Source organism: Salvelinus sp. IW2-2015, linkage group LG6.2, assembly GCF_002910315.2.
Source record: "Salvelinus sp. IW2-2015 linkage group LG6.2, ASM291031v2, whole genome shotgun sequence".
NCBI lineage: Eukaryota > Metazoa > Chordata > Actinopteri > Salmoniformes > Salmonidae > Salvelinus > Salvelinus sp. IW2-2015.
This window is the reverse complement of record NC_036846.1, coordinates 17,391,586-17,413,090: the sequence shown is the minus strand read 5'-3', so window position 1 is coordinate 17,413,090 and position 21,505 is coordinate 17,391,586. Positions and strand designations below refer to the sequence as shown.

Sequence of the window (21,505 nt, the reverse complement as noted above, 5' to 3'; positions counted from 1 at the left end):
TGGGGCTGCAGAAGGGAGCCAAGGGGGGGCTCTGGGAAAGGTGTGAGATTTTGGGGAGGTTAGAGGTGACCTGGGTTCATGCTAACACATTTGTTTGTTTCCTTCAATTGTGGTAAATTTGAAAGTACTGTATTTTTGGCTGACAGAGCTGCAGTTTTATCTGAGAAATGTTCCACGTGTGGGAGATAAACTCCATGGGTGGCAACATAAATTTGTTGAAAGCATTAGATTCGATTTTTATTTAGTCACACGCACAGGGTCGCCGATGTAGTTGCAGTGTACAGTGAAATACTTAAGATCCAAGCTCCAAGAGTGGAGGTGTGAATGAAACAAGAAAAAAAWATATATATATAATAATAACAATAATTATAATATATACATATTTACAACTGTGACCATTATTCCGTGAGTACCCAGCGATTCATATTCCAATATTTCTGCCCAGGTGTATGAAGTAATGCACAAAACAAACTGAGTAAGAACATTTGAGAAAAGCACTAGAAAAAAATAKAATGTTTTTTAGCAGCTCGAGGCGAGCCGCCATCTGTTGGCGCCATCTTAGCCATTGAAGGTGTTACTGTTTGCTCAATGTATATGGCTGCACACCCCACCCCTTAAAGCGTGTCTTTGATGGAATTTAGGAGTTGTTACATCACAGGCTGCTAAGTGCCATTGCAGCAGTTGGTCCTGCAGCCACAACCAAGTTGGTCCATTGCAGAACATTTAGTAAAACAGTGAGATAGTCCATTGGTAAGTGGAAGGTCCTTCGTTCAATCTGCCATCCACATTTAAATATCAAAGGTGCCCCCCCCCTTCTTACCTCAAGCATAAGTGACCAACTCCACTGTGATTGGTTAAGAAGACTGTGAAATGTTATTCATTGATTGTCCCTTGTCCTCTCTACCTGTGGGGCCTGGCTGGCTTTGTGACAATAACCACTCATGCTACACATCCCACAAAGCCTCACGAGTCTCTGTCACACCGTCTCATAGCTTCACATAGCATTTCTGGTCTGTGTCCAGCAACCTCTGACTCTGAAGGGACTGACAAAACGTCAAAACAACAACCTTGACGGTGAGATGAAGACTGAGAAGGAGCCGGGGGTCGCGAATAGTGTTTTGGAAGGTAAGAGAGAATTGTGTATCTCACAGTCTACAACGACTTGTTGATGGTTCAAGTACAATGATGATTAACACTATGAAACACTGAATATGGGTTATTTATGAAAGCTTGTTAATTGTCAGCAGTCAAGTAAGACATATGGACTGAGTTTGGAGTATTTTGATGAATGTTCAGGGGCGGACTGGGACATACTGTGTCTCAAAGCAAAATAAAATATCTTGGTTGTAAAATAGTTGCTATTGAGTTGAATATTGAGAAATGCAAATTATACCTACAGAAAGCTGAGGCCCTCCTTTCTTCGACAGGGACAAGGGGGCGAAGCTTCCAAAGCTGTGTTTTTCCTGTAATTGCATTTTGAAATGTTACATGATCGGAACACATTTTTCTTTCAAGTGCATGGATGGGGGAGGAGGCGAGGGCACAGGGGCAGGGCAGACACTTTCATTACAGGAATCCTGAGGATAATGCACTATACTGTTTGATCAAATCATGGTTTTAGCCTCCCAAAAAAGGAAGTTTTGAGTGAGGTGACAATGTAGAATRTGCTCTTTCAACGTTTACAGGCACCCCTTCCGATGACAGAGGCTCAGCAGGTCTCTTTACTGATTCTGTATTTGAGTTTGCATGACCTCAGCTCAGCTGGCCCATCTTGGCAGGGGGGCCGACCGTTGCCCACTGATCAGCTAAAGGCTCATTATAGTACAGTGGTTCCCAACCAGGGTACTAGGACCCCTGGGGGTACTTGGCCTATCCACAGGGGGTAGTTAAGAGACCATAGGCCTACTGGTAAAATGCACAAGGGGGCACTATAGGGTATTTCTGGCAGAGCAAAATTTAGTTGGTGGTACAGTAACCAAAAAAGGTTGGGAACCACTGGATTAGTATAATAGAGACATTGTGAAACAACAAAAAATAATTTTTATCTTAAAGGCTCAGTCACCTTTTTTCATTGTTTTATTTTTATATAAAATATATATTTTGGTTTGTTTGTGTCAACAACCCAAAAAATGGTCCAGCCCATCTGGCATTCATTTGCCAGAATTACCAGATGGCCAATTCACCTCTGTGAATGTTAATGGCAAAGGTAATTGTTAACCTTGTGTAGCGGTCTGGGGGGGGGCTGGCCAACAACTGACGAGACTGTGAAGTAACACAAGAGTAGACCAAAATGAACCTTTCTCCAGGGAAACGACCCAGGACTTTTATTCAGGGAAAGAAACAAGAGAATGCCCCACAGCGCTGGGTAACAATAAAACCAAACCAAAACCTAGCTCCACTTTAAGCCTTTCTACATGGGTCTTCCGGTCCCTCTCTGCTACTGGACAGCTAAGATGTTTACCGGCGTATCCAACAAAAGAGAACAGAGATCCAACAGACTTGCCCTTACTGGGGCCAGGTCTATGGCCAAGTAACATTCGGTAGGTTCCTGTCCAGTTGGTTTCGATTTCCCTCCCAGTATTGGAGGGCCCTGCATGTCAGCTCTTGCTGCTCCAGACAAAAAAACAGATCTGGCCAAAGCCAGGTTGAAACAGCCACCACCTAACCTCCAAGCTAATTATATTCAGGTGTGTGTAATTAGGCTCTTACCCTTCCGGGCCACCCTCTCTCCCAAGCAGGAATATACCGGCCTTCACACACCCACCCTCTCACTCCATCACACTTGGTTTGTACCTGGAAAAGAAAACCTTATTTCCAAAACGTTATATTCACCAATTTTTTATAATTGCTTATGGGTACCTTCATGTGTGTGTGTAAAATATGACTGTTCTCAGATTTTTTATTCATAGATTGTATGTGTTTTTTTGCAAAACGCTATATATCCATTGTTTAGCTGGAATAGAATGTTCATATCCTGTATATTTGACTGTGATATGTGCTTGTCTATCCTAGCTATCATAAGATGAATGCACTTCTGGATAAGAGCATCTGCTAAATGACTAAAATGTAAATGTTTTATGTACCGATCGTAACGTTATGACTAGAACTACTGTTCCCTGAAGGAGGGAAAAGAGGTACAACATACTATTTCACACTTTCGGTTGAACAATCTACAATCATGCCTGACAAGGCAAATGAAATCTGCACCTCACTGGAAGCCCGCCTTCCACAGGTGATAAGCGTGAGGTTTGGATTCATTCCTTCAATTTAATACCGCTCTTCGCCAAGCCCAGGGGCTAAACAGGTGTTGTACCTCATTTCCCATCTGTAAAGATCTACATCGCCCCCTGCCAAAAATGTCCCATACCTGAGAGAGTTTCACTCCTGAGAGAGAGGGTCCCACCTAGATAAAAGATCTGCATCCTCCAAAGCGAAAGCATGTGCGCACTGCTCCCCAGCAATAGGGAGCGAGCCAAGGTTAGGAGGGAGACAGTCTCTCCCCATCTGTTGATGTATGCCACCAGCCGGCCCAACAAAAACAGGGGGAAGCGCGTCAGCGCCAGAAACTCTGGGAAATCTGTCGTGATCACCTTGCGGGATACAACTCAGCCCATAGGAGCCCCCTGACAATAACAGAGGGTCCCACCACTGGGTCATAGCCCGTAGGCCTAACAGAGACACCCGACGTGATCGGCTAAGGCTGCGAGATGCGTCCAGGTGAGTGGCTAGCACAGTATCAACAATAGCCCCACGGGAATGACTTCCTCACAGAAGCCATCTTCCCCAGTAGGCATAGGCACTGGCATAAGCGCACAGTGTTACCCAGCCAAAATGTGGCTAAGCAAAGCCATAACCCGGACACCCTCCGTGGGGATAGAAAAGCGTGATACGCGAGTGAGTCTAGCTCGAGACCCAGAAACAGAATGCACTGAGCTGGAGTCAGACAGCTCTTTTTCTGGTTTCTTATGAAGCCTAGAGACTGAATATGGGGACAGTAGCATGGATGTGTGTAACACTGCTTGCCCCCTCGACTCCACCGCCACCAGCCAATCRCTGTAACAGCCGGCGGCTCGTGAGCATTCTGAGCATGTAGACTCTGAGGGACTTGCTGAGGGTCTAGAACACAATGCAAAGTCCCGCCCCTTTTCATAACCAGGAATACCGGCTGTACAAGCAGTCCCGGATCTTCGACATAGCAACCACTTGGATTGCCTGCTTCTGGAGAAGGGGGGATATTTCCTCAAAACAGGCACTGACGCCTCATGAACAGTCGATGTGATGACGCTGCAGAAGTGTGGGGGACACACAACAAATTGTAGCCTGTACCCTGACATCACTGTTAGCACTGCGCATGCACCCCATTGGTCGGAGCAGACAGCRGGACTCCTGTGAAGTACCATCTGATGGAACGGGACGCCACCTTGTGGACTGGGAGAGATTGGTTCTTCTTTCATTTCAACCACTCTTGACAACCATGTGTCAGAGCATGGAGAAGGAACACTTTTCATAGAACTCACATACGGGAGACAACACTTTTAACACCCGTGAATACTGTGGAACTCAGTTGAAACAACTGTGTTTATGTGGCAAGGTTTGCCTAAAGTCCGGCCCACTCTTGGTACACGGGCTCTGGCGATCAGTGCCATACCCCGATTGGCCATGCCACTTGGGGGTACTGTTGTCACAACTAACCTCACTCAGTTTAGGTGGTAAGGTGCGTTCAGGTAACAAGATGGAACCCAGTGCTGGACATTTAAAAATAGACCCAAAGAAAAACCTTTATTATGGAGGTTACCCTACCGACCAGTCATAGGTACTGGCGACAAAGAGCCTTGTAACCTAGCTGGGAATGGGACAGACAGCTCTGAAACATTTACCCTTTCTGTTGTAACAGACAGGGGCGATTTGTAATTGAATTGAATTCCCAGGAATGAAAAGCGTTGAACTTCAGACAGACAGCTTATTTGGGGGCTCATATAACCACAGAGACTGCGTGTGGGATAATAGGGTGGTCGTATCCAACACTGCTCCTTTCCTCGACTCCGCTACCAACAACTAATCGCCTATAGAGCCCATAACCTGTACCACTAGACACCTCATAGGGACTAATGAGCTACAGGAATCCCAATAATGAGCCATCCATGGGGGAGGGGCGCCCCCTTGTGGACAGTGACCCAACTTGTCACTTTCACTCTGGGGAGAATGATATACCCCTTGAATTTTTTAAATATTTTTTTAATTTAACCTTTATTTAACTGTGAACCATGTGAAGACTGTGGAATGTGGGGTAACAGAGGGGGCAGCAATAAACATGGACAAGCTTCCAACATACGTTGTGCTTCCATGAGACTGTATAGCCTGCCTGAAGCCTGGCACCTTTACGGGCACAGGGGGCTCTGGCAATGGCTGACATAGTACCTTGTTTGCCAAACATGGGGGGCATTTTTGTCACAATTTTTTCTTCCGGAGGGGCGCACAGGTCACTAAGACCCGTGCCAAGGCCCCTTGCTCCGGGGTCACCCCAGCCAAGTGGTCGGGGGGCTGCTTCTTCATCGGAGGTGCATGCAAACCTTGTTTCCTTCACTGCCATAACGCTGGGGGAAATCTTGTACGTTTCACTTGCTGGAAGTTAAGCATGCTAGCTGACGTTAGTCAGCATAAGCTAGGCTATCTAGCCTCTTTGACCACAGTACGGTCCGTTTAGAATAACTTAACAACTTAAAGCTCTGTATACTAAACAGGAGAGCTACCCAGCAACTCCACCATGGGGAGGGAGGAATAGCTAGTAATAGCTAGCTCACCTCGACCAGTTACCCTGGCAAGCACGCTATGCAGCCCTCGTTTAGCTAGTCTGGTCTCAAAAGTCCACTTAGGACCAGATCCATTCATCAAGAAGTCTGGGAAGAGAGGCAAGCTGTGCTTGACCGAGGTGGCAGGGGGTACCCACCAAACCTGGCCGCCCTCTGTCTTCAAGTAGACTCCCGTAACCAGCGACAGAGTGCACAGCCACCTCATGAAGACGGTTTGGTATGATTTGTGATTTTGCAGCGATTTAGTTTATATTTCACTCTTCTTGTCTCCGACTGTTTTCCCTATGATTGATTTAAGATCATTGAGTCCCTCCGTGTGTGTGCATATTTAGTTTCAAGTTTCTAGTTTCAATTAAATTGTTAACTGGATTGTTGATCTAACATGAGTTCAATCTGTACTTGACCATGCACCCAGTTAAAATAAAATAGCTTTATTTTTCCAGAGGGAATTTGGTTACACATTTATAGCTCCAGCTCAGTAAATTATTTCACAGTTTACATTTGTCCACTGAGTTGTTATGATGACATGGCACGGGGGGGGGGGGGGTTTCCTCTTTTGTTCTCTATTGCTCGAGGGGGAGGCCGATAGTATCACAAAACCCCATTAGACCAACTCCTTGAATGGCCTACTCCTTGAGGTGTGCGGTTGTGTCTTAGGCGATACAGATTTAATTGAGCCCAAGGTTTGAATTTAGAGAGCATGCAGAAGCCATTTCAATTTGTTTATCTTTTTTTTCTTCTATATTTGTATTGGACATATGAGGGCATATAATTTACAATTGTTGACATAAGTACAAATATATATATTTTGTTTATAGTAGTATTCCAGACAGTGTTTCTCCCAGTTTGTCTGTACTGTACATGGAATTTGATTCATGTTTTACAGTAGCTATTGTGAGAAAAACTTTGTGTCCCTGCAATGAACCCGCTGACCATGCACCATGGTTCACAAACATCAATTAGCTATTAAAGCTGGAGGTGCAATATGTAACTTTCTGCGCGACCCGACCAAATTCACATAGAAATGTAAGTTATTGATCTGTCATTCTCATTGAAAGCAAGTCTAAGAGGTGGTAGATCTGTTCTATGTGTGCTATTTCTATGTTTCCTTTTCTTTATGTTTAGTTTTTGCGTCTTTTGCTTTGGGGTTTTGTACACTAGCTTCAAACAGCTGAAAATACAATATTTGTGGTTATTGAAAATATATTTCACAGTGGTTTAGATGGTACAATGATTATCTTGTCACATAAAATGAAATTAGGAGAATTATTAGAATTTTCACAACSAGGAAATGGCAAAGCGATTTCTGCATATTGCACGTTTAAAGAGTGTGTCACGATCGTTTGTAGACATGAACCAAGGCGCAGCGAATGTAGAGTTCCACATGCTTTATTAATAGTGAAACTTAACAAAACAAAACAATAAACGAACAAACCGTGACTACAGAAGTGCAATGTGCACTACTCAAAACATAAACAWTATCCCATAACCCACAGGTGGGAAAAATGCTACTTAAGTATGATCCCCAATTAGAGACAACTATAGCCAGCTGCCTCTAATTGGGAATCATACCAAAACCCCAACATAGAAAAAACAACCTAGAACCCCACATAGAAAATATAAACTAGACTAACCCCCTAGTCAGGACGTGACAGAGCGACTGCCTTTAAAAAGCAAGGAACCCCTTAGGAAACAGCCTATGAGTCAGAAACAGTTATTCTAGTGTCAAAATTGAGTACATAGTGTAAATAGGATAATTTGATCATAAAGTCAATCTCTGCAAAAATTGAGTTTGGAACATCCATGTGTCACAACAGGTAAATTAAGGTTGGGTTTTGATTTGAAGATGTCCATTTTCCCACTAACATGGGCTGAACAGCTGCGGTCATTTCTATCTATCCAATAGCATAGACAGAGTTCAGTGTCTCTTTAAGGCTCCTGCACAGAGCCTTTGTACATGTGACTCTGCAACTACTACTGTAAACAGTATCATTTTCACTGGATGTTAGCAAATAGTGTCATGTATATGTTTTAATTGATGTGTTTGAGCTGAACTTGGACCTAGCGGTATCCTATTTTGGGTGAGGTTATATGAAGGTAACATTTAATATCCATACAGTCATGCCAGATATGAGCAGAGAAGCCTTTTTAATTGGAGTCATGAACAGCCAATTAGCTGGTTAAGATCACGACAGATCAGTTACACACTCTAGTAAGGCTGTTCCCTATTGGTCCACAAGATGGTGCTGTGTTGATGTGATTGGGAACTCTGCCTCCCTTTCTCTCCTTCACCTTATGCTAGGCACACAGTCAGACTCCACAGCTCAGCTGCATATGGGTGTCGGATAAAATTGCCTCTATAGCCTGATCTTGGGTGAGTTTAGCATTTTCCCCACTAATGGTTAGTGTTAGGATTGGGGGAGGGGAGCCTGTATGAAAGCCTATGTTTTAGTCGATTACTCTGACTGGGAGTGGTATGTTACCCATTTATCCAAACTGCCTAAGGCTGAATGCTCAAGTGTATGTCAACAAAAATTGGAGGGTGCAAAATTCTCTATGCCCTGAGGTCTTGTGTAAATCAACTGTCCGTCATACAGTCCTACATTTGAATGATCTCCCACATGAAAAAATACTCCAGTTTACTATAGAATACTACAGTACTTACTACAGAATTATATAGTAAACTGTAGTATACTGTAGAATAATATAATACACACTGTAGTATCCCTCAACCATGTGTAGTAATTTCTATATAATGTTGTAGTAAACTGTACTGTAGATACTAATAGTAAATACTACAGTATTATCCGCAAAAAAAGCACTGTAGTAAATATTACAGTAATATCTGCAAAAACACTACAGTCTGCAAAAACACACTGCTTTAACTATAGTAAATACTACAGTATTTAATTTGTATATGGTATTCCCATTCCCCTCACAATTTGTGCCACCCATAAGCGAGAAACCTACAGCAACCTTGACACGTAAAACACTTCAAGAGATTCAGAGATCTTTATCTTTAACTATATTTTGAGGGGTTTTCATTATTCGCTCTTCTATAAATCCGTAAACTTCATGTATATCCTGCAGCATCTTGTCTTCTCAAGCTCAGACAGCTTGTATAGTTCAGAGCTATCGTTGTAAGGTGCTGCTCCGACCCCTGGCTTTAGCCTCAGGCTACATCACACTTGGCAACGGAAACCAGCAATGAAACCACATGCACAGAGGTAACACAGTGCCTTTCCCACCTTATTACGATGGCTATAGCATCTCAGCGAGAGGCTTTACTATCTAGACTTGTTTGGCATCTGTCTATTAACACACATGCTATCTTTGTACTATCTGAAATTAAAGTTTACTGTGAGCCTACGGTGTGTTGCGGAACTGCCTTTGATGTCAATTTAAACCGTTTTACAAGGTTTGTAACCTTTGCAGAAATAACAAGCAGGTACGACAGTTGTAATTACATCCCGATAGGAGGAATTCAATGGAAGGTATCCATGGAAATATAACACAGGGTCATCCAAACAGAGCAGACCTCTTTTAAAAATATGAGCATAAAATCACAAAGCTCATTATTTGGTTGGGAAACTATTTTGAAGTCCCCCATCCTTTTATCTTTTCCCTCTGAAACTATTTTCGGAGAATATTTTACCGTATCAAATTCAGAGTAAAAAGGAATTAAGGATATGCAAATCTGACTCCAAAATATATTTTTCATCTTGGACAAACCACAGGAGGAGGAGGAATTATAACTAACCAGCCAACAGAATAGGGTAATTCATTATTATGCTATTTGGTAATCTGTAAGACACATGCATCCAAAGCACCTACAGTAAAAACATGAGGCTCTGCAGATATTCTGATGCGTCTTTAGACAAATTCAGACTATGGCGTAAATCTTTTCATTGCTTCATTTATTTATTTTTCTATCAAGGTTAGTTTTCTAGGCCCCAGCCAGTAGATATGGTCTCAAGGCCCAAAACGGTTTCTATGTCTTCAATCGTACACAGTGTTACAACAACAACCTTCCACTCCCTGATGAGTAAGCCTATTCAGGCCATACCCTGCATGGAGATTTTAAATAAACCCATTCCAACAAATTAAAACTGCAGTAGTGGAATGCATATTGTCTTTTATTTTCCTATGTTTATACAAGATGATGTTCTAGGACATATTGAACAACAACAACATCTGTATCAGGTGTACAAAGTTGCATGTCACATTTAATCTTTTTTGTATTTGATCCTAATCCATTTATACCAATAATCCATTTTATTTGTAGAGCGCTTTTCATTTACAGGCAGACTCTCAATGCTCTTACCAGGTTCAAAGTGATATGATAGTAATAGGAGATAGAATAAATCTCATGTCTATCTTCTTATAGTCCATACATGCTAAGATCAATATGTATTCGTTTGACAAATCATAGCTACCCTGCTCTGGCTGACGGCGAAGTTGGCTCAAAACAAAAGTGACATGGGTTAAGCATATGGAGTAATGAGTAGTATTGAGTGTTTTCACATGCAAAAGTGATTGCTTTTGATTAAAAAAACTTTACCCTAGCTTCCCCCTTTACCCTACCTTTATGAAAATGTATGTTATATGGAAAAGGTGTTGTATGTTTTAAACAATGCATTATGCTGCCTTGTTGACGATATGACAGAGTGACGCAGATTACGATATGATTAAAGAAGGGTGCTCCTCCCTCACAGCTTTTGTCCGTTCACGTCACGAGCCAAAGACCGGCGAACAGTGGTTCAGCGTAATCGAACTCCCTTCATGTTACAACTGCAGATTCTAGCTTTAAAGTGATAGTTTATTTTATCTTATTTTCCTCCAAAATTGTTAGCTGGTTAATTACCGATCTCTTGAATCGCTTGGCTGCTATTTTTGGATGTAGCAATGCTAGTGGAAACAAAATGCATAAATTAGTGCTTTGGAAGACACAAAAATATAATGCAACATCCCTTTAACTTCCAAGCATTCATTATTCGTTGTCCCAGAAATCCATTTTGATTGAATAGGCACCTTTCATGAGTGAAGGCCATACAGACATTGAAATTAACCAGGTTTACCAAATATAAAAAAAGTGGGCATGTTACTATTTGTACATGAAAGATAGACACAAGGACCCAGCAGTTGACAGCCCCCCCCSCCCCCCCTTCCCCATGTGCTAGGGGAGGTACTGATATCCTCCCTTCCTGAGTGTGAACTCCAGTGAGCACTGTGGGCATAGGGAGTATAGCTGAAGTGATCCCACTAGAACTTCTGAGGATGATGGGTTGACCTGGGAGGGTCTCTCACCTGAAAACTTGGAAATTATGGAAGCCATAAAGGTCCTTCATTTTGTGCCATCTGGTAAGTCAGTTTGCCCAGGATTGGAGGGTTTCCCTGCTGTGCAACCCGAGAACCCTTGTGCCAGACATGTGCAAGCGTGTGCCATTTGCCTTCTAGACTTTACACCTGACAACCCGGAGGGAAGTGTTGTATGCTTAGTGATTAAGTTGAATTTTAGGGTAGCACTGTCCTTTTACACTTCAACAAGACTTGCCTTGATTTTTGTCGAGTTTTACATGTATAATGTGTGAGTGAGTATTGTTTTTAAATGAATCTGTGGCATTGTCTACGTGTGCTTACAACTTGTTACAACTGGTTACTGTATGAATCAAGTTTGATATTTTTCCACCAGCATCTTGATATTGAAACCATTCATGCTAAATGAGATGCCTTTATTGGCCAGGACAGCTGGAAATTTCAAAAGCAAATGGTGTGGGTCAATATTTACAATATGACTGAAAATGGAACCCTGGCTGTGCCATGGGAAGTACAGCTGCACCCGTTAACTATCATTCTGAAGTGAGCTGACACATTTTATCTGGTTGCCCATGGGTGAACATAACAAGGATATCATCTGATGCGTATTTGACCGTTTCTGATATGACTCGGGTTGTTTGCTTGGTGACTGACTCTTTGTCTGAGGCACAGGACTGTTTGCCTGAGGTGAATAGTATTATGGGTTTTCTTAGGGCAGAAGATGTGCCTCTGTAACAGTCGTCCTCCCGAACACCAAGATAACCTCCTACTTATTCCTACATATAGGCTACATACAACCACAACGTCCACACCTTTTTTGTATTCGGCGCATGTGACTAATAAAATTAGATTTCATTTCATTTGAACTACAACGTCTTACAAACTCAAGTCCTTCACCACACAAACTTCTCACTGTACAAACAATGTAGACGGCTGCATGCCACCAACCAATCAGTTACAGTATGCAGGGCACTATATATGAATAGCACAACAGGGCAGTTATGAATAGCACAGCCTTTTCCTAAAAATATGTATGACACAGGTAGCTCAGACAATCTCTGTAGTGATCATTGGGGCATACACCCCTTTCCACTTCCTGTATTGGCTCTTCTGTGGTCTTCATGGGTTAATCTGCTCTGGTTGAATTGTCTCAGGCAAGGGATTAAGTAAGATTATCCAGTAGAAAAAAGCCACATGTTCTAATCTGGTAAATTTCAAGGTTTCCACTCGTTGAATGTATTATTAGACCTGGGATGGTTTGTTGAGACTTATTTAATAATACAAATATCATGACCATACGGAATTATTTAATAAGGCACTTCATGGAGAGGATAAGACGCTCTTCCCTGTGGTCTTACTTTGAACCAGCATGTTCAGGCTTGAGATAGAATTTTATTTAATCCACTTAAAAACTGAAGATAATTAGCTCGATTTTCTCTTCGTTACATTTTTTGCCTCCAAAAGGATTATCCCTCATTGCCACACAGAATTGGTGTCAAGGAGAAGCAACTGTTTGAAGTTGTCTTTTAGTATTCATGTATTGGCACCAAGCTAGAACTTGGTATACTTTGACTGATTTCCTTGTTTTTCTACGGCATGTGTGTGCATATCTGTAATGTCAACACAGCTGCAGGGTAGGGCTTCAGTGCCTTGAAACAACGGGAGAGCACAATGGCAGTAGGTGGCATCTGAGATTCTGATGCCAGAAACCCACAATCATACACTATTGGTTCGGTTATCTTTACGGAGACAAACCTATTGTGCACCTTGACGAGGTAATCACTTCACCTGGCATGCAAAAGCACTCTCACTGGTGTAAGGTATTGTGGTAGAAAGAGCTGTATGTCTTGCTTTCACACTGGCGTAGTGACATGGTCTACAGTACACAACACAACACAACCTGCCGTTAATGTTATTACACCCTGTACCTGTGAGGCAGTAGGACTATTTTTCTGCCGGTTGCTTTTCATGTTTACGGTAGTCCTGCATTTTTTGTTCATTCATTTAATTTCTCATCCACATAATTTATGCAATATGGGGAGGCTGTATTTCAGAAGGGGAGATAATCATTTGATTTAGCAAAATGTATCCCATTCTTCCAGAGGGGTTATGACCTTGATAATATTTATCCCAAAGGGGGTAAAAGATACCGCTCAAACAGAAAAAAGAATTCATAACATTTCCCACTTTTTGCAACTAGCTGAATGTACTATTTGAAAAGACTTAACTAGGACAAGGCTATTCTGTTTCTAAACTCCCAAGGCCAGTTGCCTTAAGCTGATAGCCTTTTCCCTAAACAACGATAGTGAGGCTTTCTTAGCCACGCCCCAGGTATGAACCTAGCTTCTTGTCCTTATTGAAGGTAATAACTTTTCCTCAAACCACAAATATTCCCTCATTAGCTGTCATTCGTAGAGCTGAAACCATACCATTAACCGTACAGTTTACCATACCGTTAACCCTACCGTTTACCATACAGTTTACCATACTGTGTACCTCAAAGAGAACATAGGAATGATATGTTAGCATACCATAGAAGGCAAGACAAACCAAACAGCATCATTAGAACAGAAATATAAAAGGAGATAAATAGAATTTCCCTCCAGCAGTTGTTCTGAAGACATGTTAGCTCAGACCCCACATGGCTTTCTGGAAACAAGACAGCCATTTTAATGAAAAACATGGTGGGAATATCAAACCGTCAAATTTAAAACTCTATTTCTAGTCCAAGAATCTGCCTCAGAGTGCAATATGACTGCAAAATAGATCATGTGGTCAATTAAAAGCAGATTGAATAAAAACAAAATAAAACAATTTCACCTTCCAAAGCAAACAGGAAGATACACATTTTAGCAACTGAATACAACCAGGAGCAGGACAGTGGAAGGAAACTATTTTGGGGATTGATTTCGATGGCCAAGTTGCCATGCGGCCAGCAGCAGGACAGTATATCTCTGTCAACACCACGAGACAGCGTCCTCAGGAAGTCAGACAGCCTTCTAAACAGGACATCCACAAGCACATGAAGAAGCCCTGGGGAGGAGACATGCTGTAGTGGAGGGAGGTGTACAGTAGGCTTCAATTGGTACTACATTTTACATGTCTTGGTAAGACTTTACCAGCCCACAGGGATCATCCTTTACTGCATGTGTACACCTTACTGTTACATCTGTTTACGTAGGAAACGTCTACAACGGTCTTAATGGCTGTTATTTAGTCAGTGTCTTTCTGAGATGACAATAACACACTGTAAGGGATCATACATCCGTATGAGGAAGTATTTCAGTGCGTTATGACCACTTCATAATGCATTATGCATAATGCATTTGATTTAATTTACGTTTATTTAATGTATTTTTGTTTTTAATTCCAGCCCCCATCGCCGGGAGGCCTTTTGCCTTTTGGTAGGCCGTCATTGTAAATAAGAATTTGTTCTTAACTGACTTGCCTAGTTAAATAAAGGTTAAATTAAATAAAAAATACAAAATAATTATAATTATATCTATAGATGTTCATGACCTAAAATATACACTATTGACAGAAGACTTCAACTTACCAAGTGGTCGTCTATATAACACACAAAAAAGGCTGCCATTAAATATCATAGGGTCTCCTCACACATTGCTCAGACAGTCACATAAGGGCCCTGTTACGTAAGGTCCTCAGTCAGTTGATGAGGTGAAACCCTGTGAAATGGGAGAGGCATGAGAATCTTCGCTCTAATCACCATAGAGATACAGTATACTGGAGCCAAGGAAATATAATTCATTGAACGGACACTCCCATTCAAGTCGATGTGCTGTGGTCTGAATTTTTTTCTCTCTTCTAGTCGTTTTATTTCTATGGTAGAAAGGCTGTGAGGCTACTCTCTCCCAGGACCTTGCTAGGAACAGGACTGTCTCTATGAGATACCTGACTACACACACAAACATTTCCTCATGCCCTTCAAACACCATCTGGGGTTGGGGTCAGGTTCACGGTAACTTAACTGAATTCATGTGTTTCTTTTGGGGATCAAATGTCTTGACACTTTCAATGATATAAATTAGAGACATATGAGAAGACACCTCCTCCAACTTCTTATAGCGCTCTGGCATTCTACAAAATACAATATTACTCCTTACAGACGCATACATAAAACTATAAATTCATAGGAAATAAAAACCTTCCAGATTAAATGGAATTGACTTCAACCATGTTAGTAATGCCATTTGCAATGCTATGACTTTATAAACAACTTGCTGCTGTATTTCTGTCAGGCATTTCAGTGCTACGAGCCTGCCGGTGGATTTGAAAGCTAACGAACGTCATTTATTGTTGTCGCCTGCATTCTGTGAGCTGTTTTTGAAGGCATGATAATGCCAGGAACATGGGGTTCACTCTGTGTCAGCTCTGTGTCAGATCCACTCTCTGTCAGAACCATTTTCACTGAGACCTGGGGACATTCTCTACTACACCCTTAACCTTTCACTTTGCACTGTATGGTGCCAGGTTCCACTATGTCCTAGTAACACGTAGAGGACAGGATATCCCATGTGGAAATAACAAAGTCGTTTACATACAGTATAAAGAGAAGGGACATCATGACGCTTGCTGATGCATCTCACCAAGCATAGCCAATACAGGTGAATGATCTTAATTTAAGCCAGTTTGCTACAACAGGAAAATAATCCTGCAGCAAAAGGAAATGTGAATTATTAGGTGGATTATAATTAATGGACATTTTTGTAGGGGTTGGTACATTTTTCTTAAGGGAAAATCAGGTCTGAAATTTCTAAGTGGAAATTACAAACTTCAGAAGCTTTTTAAACCTCAACTACACTACACGTTTTATATTTCCAGCATTGCAGGAAAGTTCTCCTTCAACAGGGTGATCAAATGAAGATCCTACATCTGTATACTGTAAGGCCTATGCTATCTATGTTGTACAGCCAGAGTACAAATATGTCATGAGTAATTAAACATTTACAACATTGATTTGTTCAGTCTCTCGGTACACATTATAGCTGGCTTGACTGATTGTTTTATCGATTCAAGTGAAAACTTCGAAAACACTCTTTGACATTGCAGAACTCAGACTTTCCCGTTTCCTCTTTTTTATTTCCCATATTTCTCTCTCTTTTCCCCACAGAGGCTCCATCATCTGGGAGGTCAAAGAATGGATATGTTTTCCAGGAGATGGGTGAGTATGGAACAGAGTTTCATTGTTGACTTTTATCCCTTTGCTCAGCGGTGCTCTCGTCTGCTGTGGTCTCTATCACATCATAGGATGATAGATAGGATGTGATATGGCATTATATCACATCATAGGATGATAGATAGGATGTGACATGTCATTATATTACATGATAGAATGATAGATAGGATGTGACATGGCATTATATCACATCATAGGATGATAGATAGGATGTGACATGGCATTATATCACATCATAGGATGATAGATAGGATGTGACATTGCATTATATCACGTCATAGGATAATATATAGGATGTGACATGACATTATATCACATGATGTGATGAGATACTTCATATTTGTTTGACAAAATGTATCAATTTTGAATAGGTACCGACCAGTGGTAAGACATACTGTAGATCACTCTGGGCAAAGCTAATATGCACTGATTGCAGTGGTTATTTATGATAATGTTTCATTTCATGCACCAATGAGCACCGTCAGGCCTTTAGCGGTAGTAACAAAGAAAACGAACTAGTAAATAACTAGGTAGATGACAAATGAGCCGATGCCATGGAGGAATACTCATATATCACATGTGTGCAAAGTTATAGCTCAGCCAAGCTAATTACCAGATCAAGCTGCATTGTTGTTTATGGATACAGTCTTCGTGCCCTCTTTCTCCCTCATAAAACATGCATGAATCTACAACACATATTTCTCTTCAATACGATGAAAATTTACGAGGGGACGTCTATTGTTATATTGTGCCATTTCTGGTTTTAGGGGGATTCTTTTATAGGGCCTCAATGTTCTGTACTGTGTGTTCTATAACAGATGGTAATACAGCCAGAGGGCAGACCAATAGCTTCATACTCTAAATACTGTTGACCTTGTCTAATACCTTAACCTTGAGACCAAAACAGGGTTTTCGTCTTGACTGAATCAATCGATATTGTAGTAGCTACATCCATTAGGCTAACACTATGCATTTTCTGCAGGTTTGTCTTTGGAGGGCAAGGTTCTGGAAGTATAACTGTACTTTTCCATCATTCATATATGAATGTACCATAACATCAAGCAAGGCACTACAGTGAAGTAAACTAGCCTATTCAGAGATTGAAGGACCTGCATGGTAATTTATGACATTGGAGAGGGTATCCTAATCCCTGACCTCTGACCTTTGCTGTGTTGTTGTGTCTGCAGAGTTGCGAGATGTGGAGCGGGAGGAATGTGTTGAGGGCAAAGTGGGGAACCATGACAATACACCTAAGGACCACTATGACACTAAGATCCAAACAGGGATTTCAGGTCAGTGTGTGTGTGTGTGTGTGTGTGTGTGTGTGTGTGTGTGTGTGTGTGTGTGTATGCTGTTTTACAAAGGTACGTTATGTTAAGTAATACTAATTTGATATTTTAATAAAAATGTGTGTGTGTGTGTGTGTGTGTGTGTGTGTGTGCATCATACTAATCAATGAAATAGTATTTACCAAGGGCTGCCAAAAACTACTATTCTCTGTCTAGCTTCCATATTTTGACATTTTGTTACAGTAATGAGGTACTAGTCAGTGCCAAGACTTCCTCAGAAGTCAAGGAAATAAACAGTCTGTCATTGTGTGTCCTTCTACTATTCCACCTGCTGTCAGAACTGACTATTTATAAATATGGAGAAACAGATCTCTTGAGAGCTATGTGCCTATGTGGTCTGTTGAAAACGATGCCGACTTAAAAACCTTTCATCTGTAGTTCCAGATGACTCTGGGGATGACCCTGGGGTTGGGCTCCTGAACACATCAAGAAAAGTAAGCTACTCTTTTACAACACTCTCAGTACAGCTCTAATATTAGCTAAAGGAACTTGAGAAGTGAATCCCAGTGGAATTATGACATATTTGAAATCAAACTTTCACCCAGACCGAGTACTAACTTCAATGGGATGTTTGCATGAGAAAGTTTGAGTTACGCATAGTGTATCTGTATGGTGTTGGAACCATTTACAAGTCTACTCCTACCAACATCTTCCCTGGCCTTGTCTCCTCTAGTATGTGAAGCCGATGAACTTCCAGGAGGAAGTGCGTGGCCACCGGGACCTAGATGGCTTCCTGGCCCAGGCCAGTATCCTATTGGATGATAAGGCAACCACTCTAGACGAGGTGCTAAGGTGCATGCTGACCCATGTAACGGAAGACGGCCACGGGAGCTGTGACATGGACGAGGTCATGAACACTGTGTTCACAGACACAGGAGGAGATGAGGACAATGGTGTGCATCAGGGAATAAAATGCAAAGTGCAGTTTGCAAATGGCAATTGCTGGAAGAAGCCAATGTAGTTCTAAAATGAGGAGGTTGATAGAATCTCGTTTCTTATGATTATCAGTAAAATGTCTGTATGTAAAAATGATAGATTACTACGTATAACTTTGTCAGACTATAAATGACCAACCACCCAGCTTTGGAATAGTTAGGTCAATTTCCCTGCTCTTGAGAGGAGCTGGCTACTGTGCCCGGAGACTTCCAGCAATTGTGCTAAGCTAACAATAAGCTAACATCAATTATCTTTAAACTCCACGTACAGACATAAAAATTATATCTGACTCTGGGTAAGTAGAATCCCCAAAATCTTGCAGTATCCCTTGAAGCACATAAGGCATTGGTGATAAATGTGATGGAATATTTATCAAGGTATGCCTAATATCTCAGTGAAAACATTTATCATGATTTAGCTTTGTTTTTCAATGTACTAGAAAAAGATACACTCGTTGATATTAGTACCCCCTGTTTGCTCTACCCAGTGCAATTGTTGTCCGAGACCATTCAGGGTGTGACTGCTTCTGCCACTGGAGTCCGCTACCAGCAGTCCTGGCTCTGTGTCCTGTGAGTAACAGCTGACATACTGTATTATCGGTCATTACTTGTTATTACTTTACGTAAGTAATGTTTCCAACACAGTAAAACCTCTGAGTAGGGACAAGAGGTTTGACTGAATTTGTCTGTCTGTGTCCGTCTGTCCAGATGCAATGTGAAGAGCCTCCAGAGACGCCACGTCTGCATCGCCCGTCTGGAGAGACCACAGAACTGGGGAGCAAACTGTTGTGAGGCTCGATATGTCATCCTCATTCTCTCCCCACCTAGGACGGTAATGCTCCATTTGACCTATCTACAATTTAACAAGCAGAACATGATATTACGCTAATACCAATATGTCTGTGGCAATATTACAGTAATGCCCATATTTATGTGTTTTGTGAGTTGAGAAATTTACTGGCAACTGATTAATATCTTAATAGTTCCATTATGTTCCTCAAGTATTCTCTCGCTCCCCCAGAAAAGCACCAAGACAGCTATCGAGCTGGGCCGCACATTCGCCACCATGTTCTCAGACATCTCCTTCAGACAGAAACTGCTGGACGCCAAGACCCAGGAGGAGTTCAAACAAGAGCTGGTGCACCAGCGTCATCATCTCTCCACGGTCAATGAGAAACCAGCTACAGAGAAGCAGATGATCCATGCAGAAACGGACCCACGCAGCAAAAAAACACTAAAAGTAGGCAGGGGCTACCTCATCAATCTGACTGGGACTGACATGGCCAACACGTAGCAGCTTCACTGTTCAGTTGGAAACACAGTGCCCTCGGAAAGTATTCAGATAGCTTTACTTTTTCCACATTTTGTTAGGTTACAGCCTTATTCTAAAATGGATTAAATTGTTTTTTTCCCTCATCAATCTACACACTGTGTTCTTGGGGACCTTCAATGTTGCAGAAATGTTTTGGTACCCATCATCCTCAGATCTGTGCCTCGACACAATCCTGTCTCGGCGCTCTACAGACAATTCCTTCGACCGCATGGCTTTGTTTTTGCTCTGACATGCACTGTCAACCCCTGGACCTTATATAGACAGGTGTGTGCCTTTACAAATTATGTCCAATCAATTGAATTTACCACAGGTGGACTCCAATCAAGTTGTAGAAACATCTCAAGGATGATCAATGGAAACAGGATGCACCTGAGCAAAATTTTGAGTCTCATAGCAAAGGGTCTGAATACTTATGTAAATAAGGTATTTCTGTTTTTATTTTAATACATTTGCAAACATTTCTAAAAACCTGTTTTTGCTTCGTCATTATGGGGTATTGTGTGTAGATTGCTGAGTATTTTTTGTATTTTTAATCCATTTTAGAATAAGGCTGTAACGTAACAAAATGTGGAAAAAGTCAAGGGGTCTGAATACTTTCCGAAGTCACTGTACCTGCTAGTTAAAGGGATGGTTCACTGTTTTTCAAGCTTATTTTCGACATAGGGTGTGGTTGTTTCATTCAAAAGATTCTGGATGTAAATAACCAAATTTGGTTTGGATGAAACACTGTAAATTGAAAATAAGCTAAAACGCAAATAAAATAAAGAGCATTACTTTACTTTTACTTTGAGTAACTATTCCTTTAAAGCGGCATGATAAAAGTATTTTCCCTGTTAGTGGTGTGGTCCCCTTATGAGATTTCCCCCATGTGGAGATGGACCACCCTCAGGTTTTCCTTTATCCAGACATATAAAGAGTCGCTCCACTATGTAGTAATACTTCAGCCAATTTTTTTTATCCCTTTCCCCCCTCTATCATCAAGTCCTCAGGAATGGTAAGCAGCTGGACTGCACATTCAGCTGTATGCCAAACTGTTGCATTTCCCTGGCAGCAGACTGCATCTAGGCTCTTGTAACGACAAAGTACTTCATTATGTAGCCTTCTTAAATCAAGGGGAAATTTCTGGGCTTAGTGTGTAGAGACGCAACACAGAAATGCCTGCCCGGTTAAAGAAAAGTTGCGCTTGAAGTACCTTAGTAAAAATTATTTTGAATAACCAACCAACGCATCCACAATAATCCAGGTCAAATACTTATTCCAGAGGGCTTTTCTTTCTGTGTGCCTTAACAAACACAACTGTGGTGGATGTTGTGGTTTCAGGCCCGTCTGGTTTAGTGTCTTGTATTACTGTATATAGAGACTTTATTATCCCTAAAGGACCACGTGCTTTGCAGTAGACCTACAGACCACATAATAGTACAGGATAGTTCAACCAATCAATAAAACGTTTGTTTCTCCACAGTGTGCAGATTTCTTTAAAGTTGGCCAAGGTATCTATGAGGATCTTCGTCGGCGACTACCACTCTATCCCTCCGACTTCACAGACGGTATAACTTTTAAGCTTA

The 21,505-nt window shown here is 41.6% G+C and overlaps 1 protein-coding gene across 2 annotated transcripts in view; it reads left to right on the top strand.

The window, feature by feature from the left end:
- Positions 1–938: 938 nt before the first annotated feature.
- slc4a11 (solute carrier family 4 member 11) overlaps positions 939–21,505 on the top strand; it is a 35,689-nt gene continuing 15,122 nt past the window's right edge. The window contains exons 1-9 of one of the 2 annotated variants that reach the window (XM_023990303.1): positions 939–1,125; positions 16,258–16,308; positions 17,511–17,615; positions 18,051–18,106; positions 18,346–18,565; positions 19,096–19,177; positions 19,316–19,439; positions 19,629–19,847; positions 21,403–21,487. In XM_023990303.1, the coding sequence (XP_023846071.1) occupies positions 1,080–1,125; positions 16,258–16,308; positions 17,511–17,615; positions 18,051–18,106; positions 18,346–18,565; positions 19,096–19,177; positions 19,316–19,439; positions 19,629–19,847; positions 21,403–21,487 (988 nt within the window). In that variant the 5' untranslated portion in view covers positions 939–1,079. Of the gene's footprint in view, positions 1,126–11,031; positions 11,172–16,257; positions 16,309–17,510; positions 17,616–18,050; positions 18,107–18,345; positions 18,566–19,095; positions 19,178–19,315; positions 19,440–19,628; positions 19,848–21,402; positions 21,488–21,505 lie in introns of those variants that run through there. The other variant, XM_023990304.1, reaches the window with a different exon arrangement.